The 23947-nt window shown below is 35.2% G+C and overlaps 1 protein-coding gene across 13 annotated transcripts in view; it reads left to right on the top strand.

Annotated features, from left to right (window-relative positions):
• pcdh15a (protocadherin-related 15a) overlaps positions 1–23947 on the top strand; it is a 159518-nt gene that overhangs the window by 22483 nt on the left and 113088 nt on the right. For 11 of the 13 annotated variants that reach the window (XR_006252284.1, XR_006252287.1, XR_006252286.1 and 8 more), the window contains 3 exons: positions 166–284; positions 17339–17353; positions 17571–17636. Coding sequence is in view for 9 of the 13 variants with exons in the window: in XM_043254587.1 (XP_043110522.1) it covers positions 194–284; positions 17339–17353; positions 17571–17636 (172 nt within the window). In the remaining 4 variants the exon portion in view is untranslated. The remainder of the gene's footprint in view (positions 1–165; positions 285–17338; positions 17354–17570; positions 17637–23947) is intronic. The other 2 variants (XM_043254592.1, XM_043254591.1) reach the window with 1 other exon arrangement.

Here is a 23947-nt window from a genome sequence, read left to right as displayed (position 1 = left end):
AAAAATCAAGTTTTCCCAGGTCTCTGCGGGCCTGTTTTTTTTTTTTTAGATTTAAAACTTTGCAGAATGTTTTTATTCACTTAGAGCCGTGTTACACGCTGCATGAAACAGCATTTTGAAAAATCAATTTAAAATAACACAGTTTCTCTGTTTTATTTTCCACAGGTGGGTTGGCAGTAGGCAGTAACTGAAGATGAGGAGGCGCTGGTGGCGATCGGGCTGTCTGGGCTTGGCGATTGGCCTGTTTGTTATCATCACCCAAATCTCGGCTCAAAACACTGAGGGTGAGACTCAAAGTTCTGCCCATCATTCTTTCCCTGTCACTGACATGAGAGATTTTATTTCCCACTTTTGCAAAATAAACCTTGCGCCTTTTCTCCACAACCATAACTTTCGATTTCATTCCTGGAGTTGGTGAAATGGGATGTTACAGCCCGACGTTTACGCTCTGAGCGAAGTTAGAGAGAGATAATTGTATCTCTATCTCTGTGTGGCAGCGTCCCGCAAATCGGTCTCTGCGTCTTCTCTGCACACCTTCATTACCGAAGCAGCCAGATACAGCTCTCCAAACTGAGCGTCTGATGATGTATGAATTATACCGTCACGTCTGCCAAAGACAAACTGACAAGCGTAATAAAAATCTCAAAACGTTGCTGGAAATGCCGCGAGGCTGAGTGGAAATAGAGGCAAATAAATTGTGGCTATTGTCAGACTGTTCAGATTAGCGGTTGAGGATAAAAGATCGGTGGGCGTCTTTAGTTGACATTTTCAGATATCCTTGTCTGTTCATGCAGCGTTTATTGTTATGGATTTTTGTATGTGATTCGAAGGGAGCAGTGAGGATGTTATGTGCAGGGCTGGGTGGTAAAATTTTGTATAATGTGCGGCGGTTGAAATTCTGCCATACTCTTTATGCCGCAGAATATCCATGATGCAATTTCTTACAACAGTCTCAAAACGGTTGCTTCCAGTGTAGACAGCTTCATTAAATATAATGTGAGTTGTATTGAATTGGTGTATCTAGTGTGTTTGGAGTAGACATAATACAACTGAGTGGTCTTGTGTGGTGGTCAAGCAATGTTTCGCCTTTTTTATATTTTTTTATATTTAATATTTTTTTGTGATTCATCCTGTTTAAAAGAAGTTATCCAAACCTAACAAGCCAAGAATGCTCTGTGATGAACTTGAATAAAAGGTCTAAGATGTCAAAAACGAACAAACTGGAGCGAATTCATTTTGATGAAAAATATTTACTCTATTCATGTGAGCTGTGTATGTGGCCATCCAAGATATAGATGAGTTAGCTTCTTCATCAAAACAGATCACTTGCTCACCAATGGATCTTCTTCTCTGAATGGGTGCCGTCAGAATGATAGCTGATAAAAAGGTCGCAATAATCCACGTGACTCCAGTCTTGTGAAGTGAAACGTTGCATGTATGTAAGAAACAAAACATTATTGATATGTTTTGAACTTCAAACCATTGTTTCCAAGTAATAATATTGCTTTTTCCAGTGAAAAAAAAATCCCTCACCTAAACCAGGAGAGAAAGATGCACAGATCAAGAGCTGTTTACAAGTCAAAACAGTTCTAAACTAATATGTGGGTGGATTTTGTTTTTTAAAAGAACAACAGAGGATGGACTTTTTCACTGGAGGAAGTGACAGTTATGCACTATAGACTCAGTAAGTGAGAAATAAAGTGGAAAATGGAAACAAATCATTTAGTTAAGGTTGGGGGAAGAGACCCGAGAATGGCAGAAAGACTGTTGAAAGAGAGATTGTTGAAATATTACCAATAAGGAAACCTAGAGAACATGTAAATAGATATTTGTTTCTGCTCAATACATGAATAACATTGGTTTTGCTGGGTTTAACAGAACCAGGATATGCTATTGTTCTAATAGTGTAACATTTAGTTTCCATAATATCTTTTTGTCAATCTCTTACTGCAGCTTTAAGTAGTTTCTTACAAACACATAGCTTTTTACTTCATAAGATGAAAATTAATGGACTGGAGTCGGGTTGTGAGTTATTGTGATGTTTTTATCAGCTGTTAGGACTTATTCTGACTGCAGAGGATATATTGCTGAGCAGGTACTGTAATGCTAAATCATCTCCCATGAAGAAACAAACTCATCTACATCTTGGATCGCTCGAGGCTAATTGAATTTTAAGCTAATTTTCTTTTTTGGGTTCTTTAAGGCCCCTTACACATGATTTGGGACTGAACTTTGCCGTAAGCATCACGCTCCATTTTCACCTCCTCCAAAATGCTGGAGTTCCACAGAAGGGCAGTTTTTCTGGAACTCAAAAAAAAGTGTGCGCAAAAAGGACCTGCCAATGGCTTTGATGCATCAAAGAAAGAAAAAAGGGAGCTGTCATCTTTTTACTTACTCGTTTATTACTACTATTATATTGTTTATTAAAGCTAAGCGACGTACTTTTGTTGAAAAAAACATGTTACAGACGAGGCGAGCCTAACAAAGGACAAAAGATGTGAAAGTATTAAAATAAAACAAATAAGATAAATATAGATGAATAAAAGTAAACTATGAGGCATTCATGATCTCTTCATGAAGTTTGACAGCTTTTAAACTTTCTTTTGCCCCCTTGAGCTCTAAAAACAGCATTAGTGAGTCAAAATCATGTGTGACAGCCACATACTTATGGCCAGTTTTGGAATAGCCATTGTAAAGAGTGACAGGTCAGTAGCAAACAGGGTCAAAGCTAAAATACTTTCAAAATAGCTTGACCGGCAGACAGCCAATATTGAAGGTAAATCTGCAGATGACTTAAATTCATACAATAAGAATAACTTGATGCGAGTTATGTGGAAAGGCCTTTATAGTGTCAGTTAATTAAGTTAGCATCGTGCTAACGACTGACTATTGCAACTGTGAGTGTTAGAGCTTGTATTTGTGCGGTGCGCTTTAAAAGAGTTCTTGACTGTTCGCAATGTTTCAAGTCAGTCAGTGAGGTGCCATTTTGTTTAGTATGCTGCCTTAGAAGAAATGTTGGGTTTTAACTGCACTTGGGGATGCTACTGACGTAAATGCATCTTTCGGCAGTGTGTCAATAACTGTCAAAGCAGTCAAGCTGTACCAGTACCAATATGTTTTTTTAGCAATGTTTTTGCAGTGTTGCACAACACATTACGCAACTGTTTTACACACAAAGCCTTTAACGAAATGAGCCGAGGCAATAATTAGATATATTTTACAATGTTGAAAATGTATCTGACATTTTTTGGAGATATGATTCATTTTAGGGCGTTTCATTATTTAAATGATTCATTTAATGAACTGGTTCAAATAAATGATTCACCAATTCTATTAAAGGTTCAAACCCCAATTTATATCTATTTATTAAATTGTTGTTATCACAATATTTTACATTATTAAACTTTATTTAGTTACAGAGGACGGTAAACATCTTTATTTCTTTACTTTAACTACATTCATAAGTATACAATGTACTTTATTTTACTTCAACTTCACTCCGTTTTCAAGCGCATTATTGCACTTTTTATTCTACTACATTTTATTAGAACATGTTATTCCTTGTTACTTTTTATTCAAAATCAATTACTTTTGTATGGTTTTCAAGCTAAATTGAAAATGAGTATCCGTCCATATATCCATCCATCCATTCATCCATTTATCCATCCATCCTTCCATCCATCACTGTAGTTTATAGTGTAGCTAGATCATTTTTCACAAGGTAGCTTTGACTTGTTAAACTACTTCATATAATGAGTAACTTTAGTTTTTTTTTTCAAAGTAGACATTTCTTAAAAGGTAGGTGACTTCATAGTGATTGATAGTGCACTAGAGATTGGAACAGTTCCACTTTCTTTGGCTCCTGTCCATGTCGGCTGCCTTTCTGCGTCCCTATATTTCTTTTTTGCTGTTTGCCTGTACTTCGAACATGTCTCAGAGTATGTACGTGCCATTTAAAAGTGGATAAAGAAATCTGGGACTCCATCTCAAAAGATGAGCTGCATATCAACTCCACCTATTTCATCTTGTCACTGTAATTAAACTCCGCTGGATATCTGCTGCTAGGTGAGCCATTAAAGTCAGCCTGCAGGTGCACTTTGAGAGTGGAGTCAGTCTTCTCTGTCTAATTGAGAGGGAGGAGGAAACGCTTCTCAAGTCTCATGCCATCAGAATGAAATGCCGGGCTGTTATTTATTAAAAATACACGAACGTAATTATACTGAACTGCTCCTGGAACGCATCTGTTCAATGCTAGTGAGCTGCCCGCTGTATATGGCCTGCTAACACTACATCTACACATGATGTGTGTGTTGCAGTGCGACTACAGATATGTGTAATATTTTAGCGCTGCATGGCTACTCCACTTAGATTACTTTTCCCAGTCATCAAAAAAATTGTACAAATTTTATTATCTATTTTTTACATTTATTTTTTACATGTAGTTTGAGAATTGAGGGTTTTTTAAAAGAAGTGTATATGTCAAGTAAGCTATCTTGTGCATTTATTTGAGTAAAAAATACTAAAATTGTGAAATAAAAAAATATTCAGCATCATTATTTCAGTTTTCAGTGTCACATGATCTTTCAGAAATTAATTTTAATATGCTTATTTGCTGCTCAAGAAACATTTCTTATTATTCCAATTATAATTGATTGCGCTGCTTAGTATTTTAGCAAAACCAGGATAATTGTTTTGATCAGGATTCTTTCATTAATAAAAAGACAATAGTAACATTTATTTGAATATACACACACAAGTACATATAATTTCATTGCTCCAAAACTTTTGAATGATTGAAATTCGCAATGCTTTCTTTGAATTTGGCCAACATGAGTTTTCTTAGAAGACAGTATGATGGAGGCGGTTTTGAAAAAAAAAAAAAAAAATCAAGTCTCAGTTTATATGACAGATTTATATTCATTCAAGTTCAACAGAAAGAAATTTGTGGATTCTTGGTCTGTTTGAAATCTTCAGCGGCTAGAGCTTTCTAATGTTGTGTGTCAATGCAAAACTCTTGCAAACTAAATTTAGGCAAGTCAGTCCTTTGTAAATGTAACTTTTTTCTATAGTGCCAAAATACACAGTATAATGCAACAGAAACATGTGTAGCAGACGAATGAAAGTCGATCGTAATTCAAACACCCTTGAGCTGTAAAATAAGCAGAGTAATTGTTGGTGCTGTTGGAGGTAAAATTAGTTTGGTCACGTTCAGTCGCTCACTAACAAAACCCTTCTTGTCCTCTCATCACCGCAGTGACCAGAGAGCACTTTCCAGGCCCAGTCTTCCATCATCTGTTCAGAGAGTGTATCAACTCAGTGTTTCCCTTTTCTCTTGTTCTGCCCATCTCTTCCTCTCTTTTATACTTGGTGTTATATTGGTGTGGTTTTATTAGTCGCTCTCTTATCTGTTTATCACCTACGTCTCCACTTTTGTCATTCTGTTGTACCTGTCTGTCTTTGATGCTGTGTCTCGATGCACGCTGGGAGCTGGTGTGGCGTCAAGCTTTGTGATCTCCGGCTCTCTTCATTTTTACTTTGTCTGTTGATGTATTTATTTTTATTTCTCTGTAACATCCTCTCTGTACCTTCAGAAATGTTGTCGGAGTTTGATTTTGTTTCCTTGCTGGAGAGTGTGGATAGTGTTATGACCAAAATTGTATATATATATATATATATATATATATATATATATATATATATATATATATAGTGTGAGTAGTTTTCTGTCACAATATGTTCATTTTTACTAGAAATTCAACAAACCAGTGATATTTCATAAAGTATCATTGATACTTTTATAGTTATTCATTATATTAATATTTTATGTCTTTATTGTAACATTTTCCAGTTTCTTTTTAAATGTAAAGTTTCTGTGTTTTTGTCTGTTTTATATTTGTATAGTTTAGTTATAGTGATTTTAGATGAAATTATGCCATGCTAAACAATAGCTGAAATAAAACAAGATTAAGATTTTGTATGTTTTATTTAATGTCAGTTAACATTGTAACACTGTAAAGTAATGGCTTTACAATGACGATTGGATCGTCCAGTGAATGAAATAATTAGCAAATTAATTGATCTATTTATTTTCAAAATTTTAAGGATGCAAAAAAATATATTGTTTCCATTGAAAATACCATCAGTTTAATTTTATATAGATAGTTCATCATTTACTCATCCTCAAGTTGTTCCAAACCTTTTCTATCTTATGTTGAGAATGTTGGTAGGCAAAAAGTTGACAGTAACCATCGACTTCCATAGTAAGGAGCAAAAATGCTATGAAAGTCAATGGCTGTGGTCAGTCGTTTGGTTAGCAATATTTTTCAAAACATTTTCAGTGTTCACTAGAAGAAAGACACTTGAAGCGAAGTAAGTGATGACCAAATGTTGCGCTGACGCTATACAGGTTATCTGTGTTTCAGTCAAATTATTTAAGAAACATTTGAAGCAGGAATTTTAAGGAATACTTTTGGGAAGGAATCATGACATTGCATGACATTTATTTTCCCCCCAGCTCAGGGCTGGCCTTTTCATCTTCTAAGTCACCGAAAAGCACTGATCTGTTAGATGTATACCAACAGCGGCAGGAATATCCTCTTGATCTGATTATGGAAAGTGTTGGCTGACTGTAGAAGAGTTTGCAGTCTGTGCACATCTCAGGTGATGTTTCGCTCAACGGGTGTTAGAGGAGCTGCAGGTCGTGCCGCCTCTTATGCCAATGGATGTTCTGAAAGCAAAAGCGCTTGATAACTGTTTCAGTGAAATGTTCCAATTTCCTGAGTCGGTGATAAAAGGCTTCAGCTATAAAGATTTCAGAGATGGGCTCTCAGCAGATTAGGTAGAAAGGCGTATTGGGACACTGGGATTCCCTGGAAAAATGACCCAAGGAAAAGGCAGTTGGATTCTTTCCATGGTATATCTTCTGACTATTGGACTATGGGTGCCTTTGACCATTTAGGAAAATAAACATCTGTAAAACATGCAGCAAAAACATAAAAAGCAGAGTTTTTTTTTATTAAAATCAATAGCTGAGACATAAAATAGCGTTATGTACAGAAACCCCAATATTTGCTACAGACAGAGACAAGCTTATTTAGTTTTGCTGTTACTTGTTTGAGCAAAATGTGCTTTGTGTTTTTGTCGAGAGATCTTACTTAAACATATGTCGGTTTGGTTTGCTGTACATTTCTTCTGTAGAGCAGCCAAATTGGATATTTAGTGCACAAGAGAAAAAGAGTGAAAGAGGACAGAGGCTTTTAAGAATCAATATGTCTCACTTTTTTTTTTCTCTCTCTCTCTCTCTCTCTCTCTCTCTCTCTCTCTCTGTCCTATTGTCCTATTGGATAGTTTGTCTTTGTGGACTGACTTTAGAGAGCATGTTCTTCAGTAAATGGTTGTCAGTCTACTAAACTGTTTTTTTTGTCTACAGAATGTCCATGAAATGTCACAAATGTATTGCGAGCATGAGGTCATTACTCATCACGATGGCTCACCCTGAAGTCCGATCTGGGTTTTGTTTGTTTATCGGGTCGTTGTGTTGGAAACATGTTGATCCTCTTTCTCTGTAGCCTGAGCTGACATATCAGAATTACAGAGAGTGCAGATTTGGGTTCGTTTTTGCTGAAAGTGCTTTTTGATAAATCATTTTAAAAATGAGGTAACATTAAAAGATAAAACATTTACTTCAGTTTTATTGAAACAAGCAATCAGTTTGCCTGAACAATTAGAAATAAAAGAAAATAAAGGTAATACCAGAAGATAAAACTTGTTTCATTATGTTGTGATTTTGGTACCTTAATATACCTCGGTTGCTTCAGAATTTTTTTTTTTCGTTTCGTTTTGTTTGCAGATATAAGGGTGGTTTGCAAATTTCCAAAGTTTGTCAAGTTGACTGATCAACTGAAGACGGAGAAACCATTAAATTATACCATGTAAACGTTTTTGCTAAGAGTCCTTTTTGTAGTAATCAGTTTTTTTTATCAGTATGTTGGGCTGGACAGCTGAAGATCAAGCGACTTTGACCACTTTTTTTTTTTGGAAAGAGTGCGTGTGGTGCCGCCAGTTTCAAGTGTCACCTGTACTCTATAAAACAATACAAATATAAAAACAATGAAGGGCATTGGAAATAAAGCTTAGGCAATCAGTGGCAGCAAAAATCTTTTATTTTTTTACTCATTGTTTACAGTTGTTGTAATGAAATTATTAGTCATCTCTCCGTGATTTTGAAAGAGTCCAATCAAGGCTTCACGTCGTCTGTATAAAATGTTCATTGTGTTCAAAGCACAGTTAATTAGTTAGTCTTTGTGAAAAGTGCAGACAGATACAGAAAATTCAGTTTCTCCTTCCGCAGTGGATCCTGATGTCTGTCGACTCAAGACGTTTGTGATTTTGGTAGTTTAATGAATGTTAGGTTGCTTCAGGACAGACACGCTTTGATTAGAGTGCTGGATTTTCTGCTCAAAGGATGCTCACAGAAATATTCAAATCAGCATTTGAATGAAACTTTTATTAGACATCACCTTTAAATCATTTCTGAGCCTCAATCAACCTTTAAATCCACATGACTTTGACATATTTTGTGACTTGGTTTTTCTCTGAGGTGATTTTTTTCTTTAAAGGAGTAAAATACGTATGACTTGGTTACTTATATTTTTAAAAACTGTTGGTAACCAAATAGTTGACGGTAGCCATTGACTTCTATAGGATTTTTTTACTATTTAAGATAATGGCTACCGTCAACTTGGTTACCAACATTCTTCCAAATATCTTCTTTTGTGTTCAACAGCTGAAAAAACTTTTGGGACTACATGAGGGTGAGCAAATAAAGACATAATTTTCATTTTTGGGTAAACTAGCCTATTCCTGTAAAACTATGGCATAAACATTCAGTCCTTTTGCCAAACATACTGTGTAAGTTAAAGGCAGTATTGCAAGGCCAACTGCCACAAGTACTACCTTATTTCTCACACATGCTAGTGGTGTTCTGTAAACATAAAGTGAACTGTTTGTATTTTTGTCAGCTGATCTGATAACGCTGCACATGCTGCTCAGACTCTGCACTGGATTGGCCTTGTCCAAATGTCTCCTTCATCTGCAGAAGAGCTGCTGGCAGAGTATTTAAGCACCACATGAGGGCTCTAGATATTGACACAAAGCATCAGAAAGATGCCACAGATGACCGAACCAAATGGAAATGTTTTCTGAGACAACAGGGGAGGAAAAATCATCAGCCACCAAAAAAAAAAAAACCTACAACAACAACACATAGAAATCATTGCTTTTGGACAGTACAGGAGTTTGACTGATGAGTATATGTGGCGGTGGACAGAATTATGTTTCATTTAAGTATCAAACTCGCATTTACCTTTACAATTCTCCTAAAATTCCTTGTAGAGAAATTTTAAGTGTTTAAATATATGAGCGTTTTTTTTTTTTAAGTTTGCGGTCAATAAGAGATTAACATTAAGGATGCATTAAACTGATTTTAAGTGACAGTTATTACTTTTAAATTATGTTTAATTTTTTTTTTTATTTAATGCTGTTCATTCTTGACTGTGATAAATTAGTAAATGTTACTTAATTACCAAATCATCTTATAAGAATAATTCCTGAAAATAGCATGTGTCACTGAAGGCTAGAGTAATGATTCTGAAATTAAATTACAATTTAAAATATATTTAAATACAACATTTTATTTTTTAATTGCAGTAATATTTAACAATATCAATAAATGTTTTTTAACCGTTTACTGTTTTTGATCAAATAAATTTTGCCTTGGTAAGCATAAGAGACTTTTATCAAAACCATTTAAAAACCTCACTACATCCAAATTTCGAATACTGTACACTGACATGATTACAAAAATTATAGACATGGACTTAAAGCCAACAAATTTAGATTTCCTCTTATGTGACATTTTATTTTCTTATAGGAAGCCTGTAAGATGTCTCCTCGCAAGCCTGCTAGAAAAAGAGTTCCCAAAAAACAGAAAGACCAAAAGACTGGCAGCAAAAAGGCACTGTCGCTCTCAAACACAAGACAGAAGAGGCTAGATAGACAACAAAAAGGAAAAAGCATTCAAAAGCACTTCAACAGCAATACTATTTTTGCTGTTTTTGCACAGGAAACACTATAGTCAAGAAATGTCACGCTGACTCTGTGGTGGTTTAAATACAGCCAGTGAGTTTTATTAGTGTCTGTGCTTTCTAAAGCTGTTTATTATTAGGCAGGAAAGCTGAAATTTGCCTTTCTTGTAGCCACTTGTTTTATTCGTAGGAAATATTTTGCCCACTCAGACACAACCAGGCAACAGAAATCCCAGACCCTCTGTGTTAAGCAGCCAAGAGTTTATCGGGATCAAAGTGAGAGTTCTTGACTGGTTAAGACAGTCACACAATCTAAATCCAACTGAGCTGCTTTTCACATTCAAGAAGTACTAAAGCTTCTGTGAAACAGCAGGACTGTGGTAGAAAAATAGCCAGTATGTACTTAATTTCTTGATCTGAGTCGCATACTTCAGGGGAAAATGGACATTAGGCAAAACGTGCTAAAACCATCTCAGTCTAGAAACACTTTCAACCTGAGTTGAATAATGCTTCTTATATTGCTATGCTGTTTTGCCTATTTATAATAGTAATTAATAATTATATGTATGTATATATATATATATATATATATATATATATATATATATATATATATATATATATATATATATATGTCTGTGTGTGTGTAGATTTACAGAAAACATATTTACATATATACACTATTTACAATATAAATCTATGTATTAATTTTCTCTTCATTTTAACTGAAAATTTGTAGTACACTACATTGTTTATATTGCTGTTTTATTTTGTCATCTCAGTCAGATGTGTGTTGTTTTGCTCTTTAGAAGTGTCTGCTTACTGTTATTATGGCCACAGGGCTAAGCTCTCGGCTGTAGATTTCTCTTTCTTTATTGTGGCAGTTTTCTATTCGCCTAGAGAAATGTTTGAGGGCATGCTGGGAATCAGCACGATTGTCTGGTCAGTGAAGGAATGGGAGGGTTGAAATCTTCTGCTCTGCTGTTTTGAAGCCCCGCTCTTTGTGTGTAAATGAAGATTGAGAGATAAATCCGCTCTCTGACTCCCTCGCTCTCTACAGTGGTTATCAGGTGAGGAATAGTGTTGTCTCTAACCATCTCATGTGCCAACAGGTTTGCCAGTGGCAGTCAGTACCGAGAAAAGTGCTCAAACCTTAGAATAATAATGTGAACTCAAAGTGGTAATGCCACTATTGCCTGGAGTCAATTATTGTGCTTATACTACTGTAACATTTCCGCACCTCAAGACGTTGTTCAAATTATGTACTTCAAGACGGCAGGATTTTGTGCCTAGCTTTTGTGTGTAAGACCAATTTTTTACACATCATATCTCAACCCTTGATTGCTAATTCCAAAATATTAAAGCTGTATGGTTTGACATTGATAATGCAGTTATTATAGAGATTAAATGTAGCCGTGCTCGAATTATTTGCACGTCTATGAACAGTGTTCGGCAGCAGGGTTTCTACTAAACTGTAAGTTTAGCTGCTTCAAGAACAGCGTCATTACCGCCTTTATTCTGGTAAATGTCACGTTGCTTGTTAGCTGCAAAATTAGGGATAAAGTCACAAAGCAGCACCTACAAGTTTCTGCGCGCATGTATGTTTCTGTGTGTATGTAACGTTTGCATGGGAGAGAGAAAGTGCATTTCCGCGAATAATAAAACACAGCTTTTTTCTCCTTAAGTTTATTACGTGTATTGGCTCAGTCGGTGTCTTTGTGGATTTTGGTTCTTTTGCTGTCGTGAACTGTAAGGACCTTTTAAATAGTGGTATGGACATATAATGCGATCAAGACCGAAGCCACTTTAGCCATGCGTTTACCAGAAAATAACTACACACCTTAGAATGTTCTTCAGCCAATCAGTGACAGTCTATTTTTACACATACAAAAATCTGTTATTTCTAATATCTTCATAACGTTTCTTTTAACTTGTTAAGTGCGTATACCATGAAAACTGTTTTTAAACATTCTTTTGCATTGCACACTAAACAGTTATTAAAGCTGTGAAATCATGTGGGTCTCTGTTGGTGTTAAGTAGTAAGTCATGGTTACACAAATGGGACACAAATTACACTGTGTCCTGAGAATGACCCACCTTTGCCTCTCTCACGCGCTGTTCATCCCACTGTCCCATATTTTAATAGACTTTCATTTCATTGCCGTGGATGAGTTTGAATCATCTGACTGTGATCCAGAGCAGTAAGTGCGTTCTGTTGTTTCAGGCTTCACGATTGATCATGCTCTTTCTAGCCATGTTAACTCCAGACCTCAACCTATAGCTTTTGCTTTTAGCTTTTCAGGATTTGCTCTGGCCTCTTAGATAAGTGGATCAAGCCGTAAGCTGCTTTGCTGTGTGTGTGTGTGTGTGTGTGTGTGTGTGTGTGTGTGTGTGTGTGTATGTGTTGTTTAGACACTCAGCAGTTTGTTCAAATTTTGCAACCAAAATCATGTGACATCAGTTAATAGAATGAAATGTGCACATAGCGGAAATTGAACGCTGCAAGGTGGGCTTCGTGTGCATGTAGAGGTAAAATGTTCTGTGAGTTTGTTGCGAATCATCGTTTAGCACATAATAGCATAGTTTGCTTTAATTGTCCTTTTCTGTTTATGTTTCATTTTGTTTCACACAGCAAACGGGGCTCAGCACACACAGGGAACGTTACAGTGAGTGTATGTGTTGCAAATGAGCCGTTCTCGGCTGGTTTTGCTTCAGGACCCAGATGTTAAATTGGATTACACACTAGAGTTACATTGAAATTTAAACATAAAAAGCTGACATATGACATATGAAATAATATGTTCTTTAATGGATCAGTTCATTGAACTTGAATCATTGAATGGATCAGATCAGTGAAGACAAATTAAAAGAAAAAAGTTTTTGTTGCACATTGTATTTAATACGTCATGCTTCTATGGTGCGTATGTGATATAGTGAGAATATGGAGCTCATATCTGAGAAGGAAAATTGATTTTATGCTGTAGCCCAAACTTTGTAAAAAGATATGCAATTCGGTGCTGTTGCTGAAATCTGTGTAAGAAAAGTAAGATTCTGTAATGTAAATCAATGAGATTTTTAAATGCTTGCATATACATGTTATTTATTACTGTAAATATCGCCAATAAGATGTATTTGGAAAATGATATTCAAATGCTTAGTTTAATTATCAAATATCTGTAGGTTGTTTATTGCAGAGGACAAATATATAATGCAATTTAATGATGATGATAATAATAATGATAATGAGAGATCATCGCCTGACGTGTCATATTTGATATTCATCTTATGATTTTTCTAATAAAACAAAAAATCAAGTAAACCTAAGTTGTTCATCTTGAAATATTAGTTATAATTAAAAAGTTATGTTTAATTTTACTTTATAAAAATTACATAGTAAACACTGTTAACTTTTTTTTACATTTTATTTATTTGTTTATTTTTTAATTATACTAAAAAGATTTTTGCCTGCTAAAAAAATAGAAAATATCAAACAAAAAAGTGTCTGTCTACAACAGGTTTTTCATCAAAGTTTTTATCACGTTGGTTATATAAATGCCTTATAAATTTGTGTATGAAATATCGCACTGTAGGCTTTTTAGTTAACCTCTTAACATGCACAGATTGCCGGCAGCCTAAGATTATTATTGTTTTACTTCAAAACATCACTCTCTAACTTGAAATGGACAAACTGTGCATCATTAGAAAGATTAAAGGCTCTAGCTTCGATATTTGACCACTGTTTTGATAAAACTGTTGCAGTGACAGTAATTTATTCATTTATGTCAAAGAGTGCAAAATAATAAATCTGCATGTCTGATATTTCAAATAGAAAATCACCACACATTCATATTCAGTATCGTCAGCAGTTGTAGTAAAAGTTGCGGTATAAAAACTGGTTATGCATACAGATTTCAATGCTGATTAATTTATGTGTAGTTCTGTTACAATGTCTTTTTTTATGACATTAAAGAAATAATTATTAGACGTTATACAGTGCAGTGTTTAGGAATTATTTATTAACAAAAGTATTTCTTATTTCTGAACTATTCTTAAAAAAACACATACATTTTCTCAAGCCATTAATAAACCATGTCAAACTTTAATATAATCTGGGTCATATTTACTTTGACCTATGCTTTGGTCATGTCCATGCAAGCTGCATTTTATTATTTGAATTTGACATTGGGTTTTTTTTTCGCCTCAATCCTTTTGGAATAGGCCTGTGACCCCTTTTTAGGGCATGATCGACCCCTGAATCCTGCAGTCTAAGCTGTCATCATTGCTTGTTTGTGCATATGGAAGCAAGACAGATCAAGTCTTTCTCACTTTCTGTCTCTCGGCTGCACATAAACAGAGCCCCGATGCGACGTTTCCTGTCCTCTCCTTTAATTAAAAGCCTCTCCTCGCTTTTGACATCACAAAAATCATCTTTAATAAACCTCTGCTCTGTCCTGAGACTCCAAAAGGAGTTACTGCAGAGAATATTCTTCTTTAAGAGAGTAACTAAAAGGGCGTAGAAAGCTACTAGAGTAAACAGAGCTTACAGAAGATTAGCTACTGTTTGATGCTGGTGGAAGTGCGTCTGTGCCCTAGTTGCTCTGTTGAGTTCGTGTCTATCAAAGGAGCCACGGAGCCTCTTTTCTCCTCAGCAGATGGAGACACGTGCTCTAATTGCAGCAGAAGTGGGCTAGATCTTTCAGAGTGAACTCCGAAAGGAAAAAGAGCGAATAGGTCCTGCAGAGAACTTCTATGTGATCTTTTTAAACAAAAGAGCAAAATGAGCGTTCTAGTGGGATGAAGTTACATTAAAGTTATTTAACGTGATATGTAGATATTTTATGTGTTTATTCTGTAACCCACAGGCATTTGGAGTAAAAATAAAGGTTCTTGATCTGGTTTTGTGAAAAGCCATTAGGTTCCATGGAACCTTCCATTACATAAAAGGTTGTTTACGGTTAAAGAACTTTTTTAGATTTTTTCAAAAAAAAAAAAAAAGGTTCATTCATAGGTTCTTCACAGAACTGAAAATGGTTCTTCTACAGCACCACTGTGAAACCCCATTTTGGAAATTTTTTGGAAATGTTTAAGTTGGCAACCTGATGGATTGCTTTAATGGTTTTATATTAACACAGTCATATTTATTATTACACATATTTTTTTATTACTTTAGGACCATTTTTCAGCCTTTCTGTGACCTTTAGAATTAACAGACGCTTTTTTTTTCATTTGTGCCTTTAAGACTCATGTGTAAATGCCTTATTTGCATGTGAAATGAGTTACAGAGCTTACAGCTTACCCAGCTATTCTTCTACTTTTTGACCATCTTGTTCAAAAGTGGATGACTTTTTGACTAATTTAAATGCTTTGTTTTGTTTTGTTTTGTTTTGTTTTTATAAGGGGGCCACGAACAGTCAAGATTTTTACATTGATTACAATTTAGAAATAATAAGCTATTTTTGTCTAGCTTTGACCCCTCATTGGAATGCTCTATTTGAACAGGTAAACTCGTCTTAATTAATATTTTGATTTCTGCCTAGACCTGCATTATTTACATACTACTTGTGGGTGGGCGTGGCTAACCAGTCAGAGATGTAGAAGCAGATGTTGATCTTCTGCAGGATGTTCAATGTACAAGGGCAGTTTTTCTTTGTGTGATAAGATCACTTTAATGTTGCGTGCATTGCTGTAACTAATCCTATAACTCCACATGAGTGTGTATATTTACATATTTTTATTTCCTTGAAGCTATTTTCCAAAGCAACTCACAGTGCATTCAAGGTATATATTTTGTCAGTATGTGTGCTTCCCCCGAGCAGGCAGTGCAGTGAAGCTTCATGAACCGTGCGTTTTACTGAAATAGACTAGCAGGATACAGAATTTCACTGTGTTGGCCCAAACGGCTGTAATAGATTCTGCATCTGCAACTTTTCTGCTTTTTCATTAATGTTGATGACATTTGCCTTTACTCGGGAAATAGATAGCAAGGTTGTAACCTGTTGGTTTTTATCGTGATAGATTGCCATGCGCAGTTCCATTCAGAGCTCAAAATTCTTTACTGACCCTTACTATAAATTTGGGCTGGCGTATTGGTGAGTTGAAATCAAAGTCATTCTGACTGACTTCACAAAAATTGCTTTTGTATCGAATTGAAAGCCAGTGAATTGAATCGATTGACTGTTGTCTCAAATATTCACACCCCTAGTTGATCAGGATAAAAGCCTGAGGGAATCAATATTTAATGGGAAAAAAATCTCCTGCTTCTCACCTGCCAACTGGTGCTAGTTGCGAAAGAGGAGTAAGAGGAGCAACATACGGTAAAGGGGGAACCTTATCTGCTGTATGTGTATCCTCTGGCATCTCTTGCCCTCATGACTCAGTGTGTAAGGTGATTCGCTTCAGACACTTACAGCTAATTGATGTGTGTGCGTGTGTGTGAGGCTGCTGTGTCATGGTCTCACTGAAAGATGGCTGCTACTGTACCAAGGTTAGGTAACATTCAGAATTGCTCTCTTTCAGTTCCTGAGTCTGAATGTGAATTTAGCTGACACCCACACATGATGTTGAACCAGAATGACGAGAAGAGGAATTTAATGAATTGCAGTTAATAGAAATTGAATGCAGTCACAAAGCTTTCTTTAGTTCAACAGTTCTCTGCAAGTTATCCATAATTTTGACCATTTATTCATATTGATTTCATGATATTTAGAATGAGGTGTAATTCCGTACTGTACTTTAAGGATGGTGAAAAATTTACATTACAATTGCAGTACAATGTGTGTGTTTACAGTATGTATATATTTACTTATTCATTACTACAAATATATATTAATATTAATTTCTAATTTACTTGCAGTAAATAGACTTACTATTTTTGTATTTATTTGTTTATTTATTAGTGCCAAGAATTCTGTATATAATTATATACAAATATGGATGTACTATAGAATTTTTTATTTACAACGATTTATTTTTAACCATGTAGCAGAGGTTTTTATCCAAAGTTACCCAAACATGAGAAAATGCATTATTAGATATCTCTAAATTTCATTTCATTTTAATTCTGCGTCCTTATTTCTGCATTCTTTTTGCTCAAATTCAGCAATTGGATTGGAATTCAAAAAATTTTTCAGTTCAGTTCTGAATGGCACACAACCCTGTACTATGTCCTTCTTTCTGACTGTCTTTCTTTCTTATATGTGTCTTTCCTTTTCTTCTTTTCCTTTTTCTCTGCTGCTGACACTAACGTCCCTCAGACTGGCACTATGAGGGTAAGACTGCTTTCTTTCCTCTAGCACATCATGAGAGGCTTCTCACTTCTCTTTCTATGACTCCACTTATTCACCCAGTAAAATCATTTAACACTGCTGTATTCATCACGTAGATGTAATCTGACGTGAATAAGATACTGTTTGAATGATGTGTTGTGATGAAGGGGACGGCAGATCTGAGTCTGACTGTGTTTCTCTCTTTCTGTTTCTGACACAGAATGTAAGTTGTCACGGTCGGGTCCACCTGCCACAATCGTCACCATTGATGAGGAAAGTCCAAATGGTAAGTATCCCTGGCCTTCTCTACTCGTGATGAATCTGAAACATTCTTTCTGTGAGCAGTCTGCTCTGCTATTGTTTGAAGTTCTGCAGGTGGCTTGTTAAAACGTTTCATTTTCCATGGTATAATTCAGGATTTCTCAGATGTGTTCGCAAAGCGTCACGGAGATTGAGATAGAAATGTCAACGTCATATGGAATTAATTTAAAATGTACACTACCGTTCAAATGTTTGGGATTGGTACGATTTAATTTTTTTAAATTTAGATTGGTCTCTTGCTTACCAAGGCTGAATTTATTTGAGCAAAAATATATTTATCAGATATTAAATATTTATCAGAATTATATTTGCATACACACACACACACACACACACATATATATATATATATATATATATATATATATATATATATATATATATATATATATATATATATATAGTATTTTACAGTATATACAGTATTTTACTTTTTGCATCCTTGTTAACAAAAACATTACTTAAAAAAAAAAAAAAAAAAATCTCTCTCTCTCTCTCTATATATATATATATATATATATATATATATATATATATATATATATATATATATATATATATATATTAAACATTTTTGCATCCTTGTTAACAAAAAAACAAACATTACTTAAAAAAATAAAATAAATTAAGCCATTTAAGTCCATGTTACTTTAAATGGTAATGAGAAATCTGCCGACCCTGCCCCTTTCTTCCGTGGAGTGACAAGCAGACTGTAAACTTAATTGTTTAACTAACAGGTTAACTAGCATGTTACTAGGAAAGGTGATTTGTAAAGATTCCTAAAAACATTTTCACTTCTTTATTTTCACTTCACGAATGATTCACGCGGACATGGGTGATTTATGCAGATTGGCATTGACACATTCCCTTCAAAAATCATCATATGATGGATGTCTACACACATTTATACTTGTTAACTGAATTTTGCATCCGATGACCCTGATAATAAATATTTAGTCTGTAATATCATGTTACATACAAAAATGAGTAGTAATGGTGCTTGCTATCATTCCAGATGTGAATGATATCCCAAATCCTAGTAGAGGAGAGATGTGATTGTGCTATTACTTTTCAAATGGATTTTCGCATGAGAAATCATAAATCGTAAGAAAAAAAAAAGAAAATCTGCTTCTCAAACCCTTCGCTAGCGATTATCCTGAGCTGTGACGTCAAACGAGGCAGACAGGTAACATTATAAGTCCATTTCACGCTTTTAAGAGCTTTCCAAAAAAGAAATGGGTACAGGCTAAACATCTGCTATGAATTATTTGCAATTTAAATGTGGCTTGCTAAAATAGTATTTTGTCAGAATACAGCTACTTTTGAATGGCCCTCAATAGAGAAAGATGCCTTTGAACGGTGAAGTTACAACACCTACCAGCAATGACTACCAACTTGCTCGAATGATTAAAGGTTAGCATAATTGCTCTCGTATGAGAATTTTTTAGATTTCAATTCAGGCTCCAACTACCCTGAAGCTCGACAGACAGTTACCTGTTGCTTTCTTAACTGAAACTGCGCGTGTATGCTCTCTCCGGAGCCACAGATGGTGTTTTTGTGTCGGAGGCACGCTGGGGCCGTTTATCACATACAGTATCTGCGTGCAGGCGATGCTACACCACGCCATGCGTTTATAAAGGAGCCACTCTCCGCTGTAGTGCTCAGCCGAGCGTTTGACAACACTGTCTGTTTGTTGATGTGACAGGTGTTGGCTACTCCATTCGAGTTTACTCTCTGTTTCCTCCTTCCGTTCTTTTTTTTTTTTCTCTTCATTTCCCTTCTCTTTCTGTCCCTCCCTTCCCTCTGCCCGTTCTGTGGGTCACAGAGTTTGTTCGGCATCCGTGTGTTGACTCAGGAAAGTGCATCGAGGCAGGGGCCTGCTGGGAAATGTAGTTGAAGTAACAGGGAGCAGTTAAATGGATATTTTGCTCAGCCTGTTTATGTGTTTAAATAATTAGTTTGTTTTTAGTTTCTCGCTCTAGCAGACTGTGATGAGGCAAAACAGCCAAAGGGACCCTCCGGGCCGCTTAAGCAAAACAGGAACAAGTGTATCACTGTGTTGAGGCAGTGATTCAAAAAGCAAAAGAGACAGACACGTTTACCTGCATTTTATTCAGGTGATGGTAATTCTGTTTCTGTGAATATTTTATTGCAGTCCTCCTCCGGTTTGACTAAAAAAAGATGTTTGCATCAGCTCAGATGTCTGGCAGTATTTCTTCATGCACAAAAACTCAGCAGTCAGCATTCAGAGCAGATTTCTGCTTGTTTTCGCTGGTTCCAACATATTATTAAATGCGATTTACGTTTTGTGTTGTATGTTTTATTGTTTTACTTTAAAATCGCTTTTGTGTTTATTTTGTTATTGTCGTATGTCTTATTTATTATTATTTGTTTAAACCAAAAGTCTGGGATCAGGTTGTTTTTTTGTATGCATGTACTTTTAATCAGGAAATTTGATCTAAAGTGGCATTTACATCATAAAAACCATTCATTCTAAAAAAACAAAAAATGTATAATAGAATAAGCACAACAAATATTTTCGGCATAATTAGAATTAAATTTTGACGACCAACATTCCAATAAAGGAATAAAATACATTTAAAATATATTAAAATAGGAAACACACACACACACACACACACACACATATATATATATATATATATATATATATATATATATATATATATATATATATATATATATATATATTTAATCATCATTGTTAATCCTGTACATTTATTTTTAAACTAGAATTACATCCAGTAAATGTTGTACATGGCATAAAAGGTTTGAAGCACTTTTTTGATAAATGTTAAATTTATTCTGCATATTTATAAAGATTTGATTAGGTGTGGGAGAAGAGAAGAAGCCATTGAGTTTATGCTTAGACTGCTGCTTAAAGGCCCTGATATACTCAAAACAAAGATCTTTCTTGGTCTTCTTTTATAGATTTTTTAACCTTAGCAGCCGAATGACTTATGTGACACCAGTACATAGCGCCATTTAGTTGAATATGGAAATATGTACTGCATGCTTTTCTTAAAGTAATACACAATATAAACACACAACAGAAATGACAGCAGAGAGAAAACAGCAGTCAAATGTACCCCCCATTTAGTAAGGCAGGGTTCATTTCAAACCTGTATGACTTTCTTTCTTATGTTGAATTTCTTTCTCTGTAGTATGGAAGAATAAACACCTGTCTCGAATATTTTGATTTTAGACTGCTTATGAATTTTGCATTTAAAGCAGGAACATGAAAACATCGGCAACAAACAGGCCTGTTGCATTGTGTCGTGGCTTAAGTGAATGTTGGTAAAAAATGAAGCTGTATTGTTGATTTCTCGCTTTGGTTGTTTTGGCTTGTTTCGGAAAGAACATGGAGCTTCTAGTAAAGCACTGACTACATGGGCGAGGGAGACAGAGAGAAATTGCTTGTGGGAGGAAAAAGGAAAAGAGTCAGTATGAGATTATATAAACACTTGACATTTTGGATCAATTCGAACGCACTGAGATCTCCGCAGTCTGTGTTCTTCTTTATATGAGAAATACTTAAATAGATCCCGTATCACAGACGATCCTCTTCATTAAAGGTCTCTGAATGTTTGGACTGATATCAGAGCACAATTGCTGTGGTAATACATTTGGCCTGAGCTTCTGGGTGTACTTTGATCCCAGCATCATAGACGTTATATCTGGTCATCAAAAGTGACCTATTTTAAATATATCTCAAGGCATCTGAAATATTAGAGCCCATGTGACCCCAGGGTCCTTTAGCTCTGTGTGGCAAGGATTTGAGTTCGGGCTCAGCTCAGAAGTGCTTTGCTGGTAGATTTAAGTTTAGATTAGGGTTTGACTATTATCAGCGCAAAAGCATAAATAATTTCTCTTTTGCTGTGAAAACACTTTGGAAATGCAGTAACAGTTGACTTCAGATAAACAGCAACCTCACAGCAACACAATAAAAACATTTTAGAAACTCTATAACATTCTCTACTTCATTCTTTGCAGTCATGTACAGGTCATGTGCAGGTCTCAATAATTAGAAAAAATATATTTTTTTAGGTAAAACCACAATCGGTTGAATCTTGAAAGGGGATTTATGATTTGTTTCATGTCCTTGGATGCTTTTTTCTGTAATAGCTAGATGTTTTTGAAAACACGTTTTCTTTCAGTATTGTTTTAGATTATAGTGATATTTTAGGTTTGTCATGTGTACTAAATATATTCCCTTCCCATCGTATAATGCATATAATCAACAGTAAGGCAAATGTTATAATTTGGAAAGGAAACCAGCAGTGCAAACACTAGAGAGAATTAGCAGAGGATTTGATCAATTCTCTTGTGAGATTCGTTGGTTTTACTATTCTAAAATGTTTTATTCTGTTTAAATGACTAAAATCAGTATGGTATATCTAAATAAAAATTAAACTGAGTGGAGTTTAATAAAGAGATTATGTTCATGTTGTGTTTAGTTTACCAGCTTTTGAGTTTGTAAGGCTCCAAGATATATGTATGTGCTCTTTTTTTTGAGTTCTCAACAAGAACATTTTCTGTTGGACATTTCAGTGCTTTGAAATTAATGGTTCTTGTGAGTTAGCCGTTTATCCATAGACTCATTTTTTTATTTCGTTTTTTTTTACAGTGTAGTCTATGCCATTAATTACTACTCTAGCTGGGACTACTTTTTGATTTGTTCATTTTTTTTGTATTTAATTAGTATTTTACATATTTTGTTTATAATAAATAATGTAATAAACATATCATTATGTAATAAAATGTAATATATATATATATATATATATATATATATATATATATATATATATATATATATATATACACAATTGATGTCATCTTTCAAAAGATTGCTATACCCCCAAATGAGAATTCAGCAGGCAGTGATGGGTTGGTATTGTTTGTAGGAATATTGCGAAATAGCGAAGGCACATCGTCCTAGGAGGCACTAGTGTTTAGTATCAGGGTTTTGAGTACTATGGGACTACATCAAAGCTGCATTCACATATGAAACCTGTTACAGTGACATACAATCAGCTTTTTCGAGTAAAGACACGTCTGCTGCATGAGCTTTTATCAGCCACGCCACAATTGTTATTTTGAAAGTATACTGAGACACAGTTTAGTAGGAGGGGGAAATAATTTTGTCCACATGTGCACAATAACGCATCTCCTTAATTACAACTACGTTCTCTCATAACACTAATATGTAATTTTTATGGCAAGCAGTATTTTGTGAGATATCAGATATGTCACTCTGACAGCCTCGGTTTCTGCAGACAACAACAGAAAAAGACTTCAAGGCAGTATTGTCTAGTGGATCAGAAAACTCTGCCTGTCGGGCTTAGTGGACGGGATTTTGAAGACGTGGCAGTCAAATTCAGTTGCACGTGTTAGTCATAACATCACTAACAGCTCAAAAATTGCAATTGGAAAATTGGTACTGTTTATACATTACCTTTAAAAAATGTGCACCGAAGTTTGTGAAAACACTTCTCATTGGAACGGAGGAACAGGTGTGTAGTGATCTCGTTGAGATCTGCCATCTTGATCTCTAGTGAACTCTATTTGGATGGTTATTTCAATGTGTGGGAGTGGGATTTGGGCAGCAGGGTCAGTGTGTTTAAGCTTAGTATTTTAAAACATGCTCTATTTGAGGAATCTGTTTGTTCTGGAGCTCAGAGTAAGCTCTGTCTATATATAGTGGTGAGATGATACTCTTAGTAAGTCTTGCTCATCCTCATTATTTGTTTGCATTGCATCAGCAGTGTTTAGTGTTCTAGCCTTTTTTTTGCATGTGTATGTCATCATTAATACTATGAAAAAAAAACATATGGATGAAAATTAAGTGTTTGGGGTGCTGGAGAATGTATGATTAATTTGAAATCCAGCATCTTCGAGATTATTTTGACTGCTCTTCTGCTGTTGTTTTTTAATTCCTTCTTACTTTGAACAGCTATCGCTTTTGATGCCTGCGATGAACGCTCACCAAACTTTGCATTCATGAAGAGTCTGTGGCTAATTGCATTTTGTGTAATTTTGGGATGGACGGGATGTATGGTTGCCTAGCAACTAGTGGTTAAATTAGCAATATTGAAAACATCAGCCTCGTCACCCCGTTTGAGCTAGAGATTTGAAATCTCACATGAGAGTGAGCAAACAAGTTTTACCAGGGTAAATGCTGTTTTATAGAAGTTTTGACACAAGTCAAGACACAATTTTTAAGTAGTCGATTTTTAGTGTAGCTGCGAGTTT

The sequence above is a fragment of the Puntigrus tetrazona genome, chromosome 13, assembly GCF_018831695.1.
Source record: "Puntigrus tetrazona isolate hp1 chromosome 13, ASM1883169v1, whole genome shotgun sequence".
In the NCBI taxonomy this organism is placed as follows: Eukaryota; Metazoa; Chordata; class Actinopteri; order Cypriniformes; family Cyprinidae; genus Puntigrus; species Puntigrus tetrazona.
The sequence above is the reverse complement of the archived record's forward strand: the minus strand, read 5'-3'. Positions and strand labels throughout refer to the sequence as shown.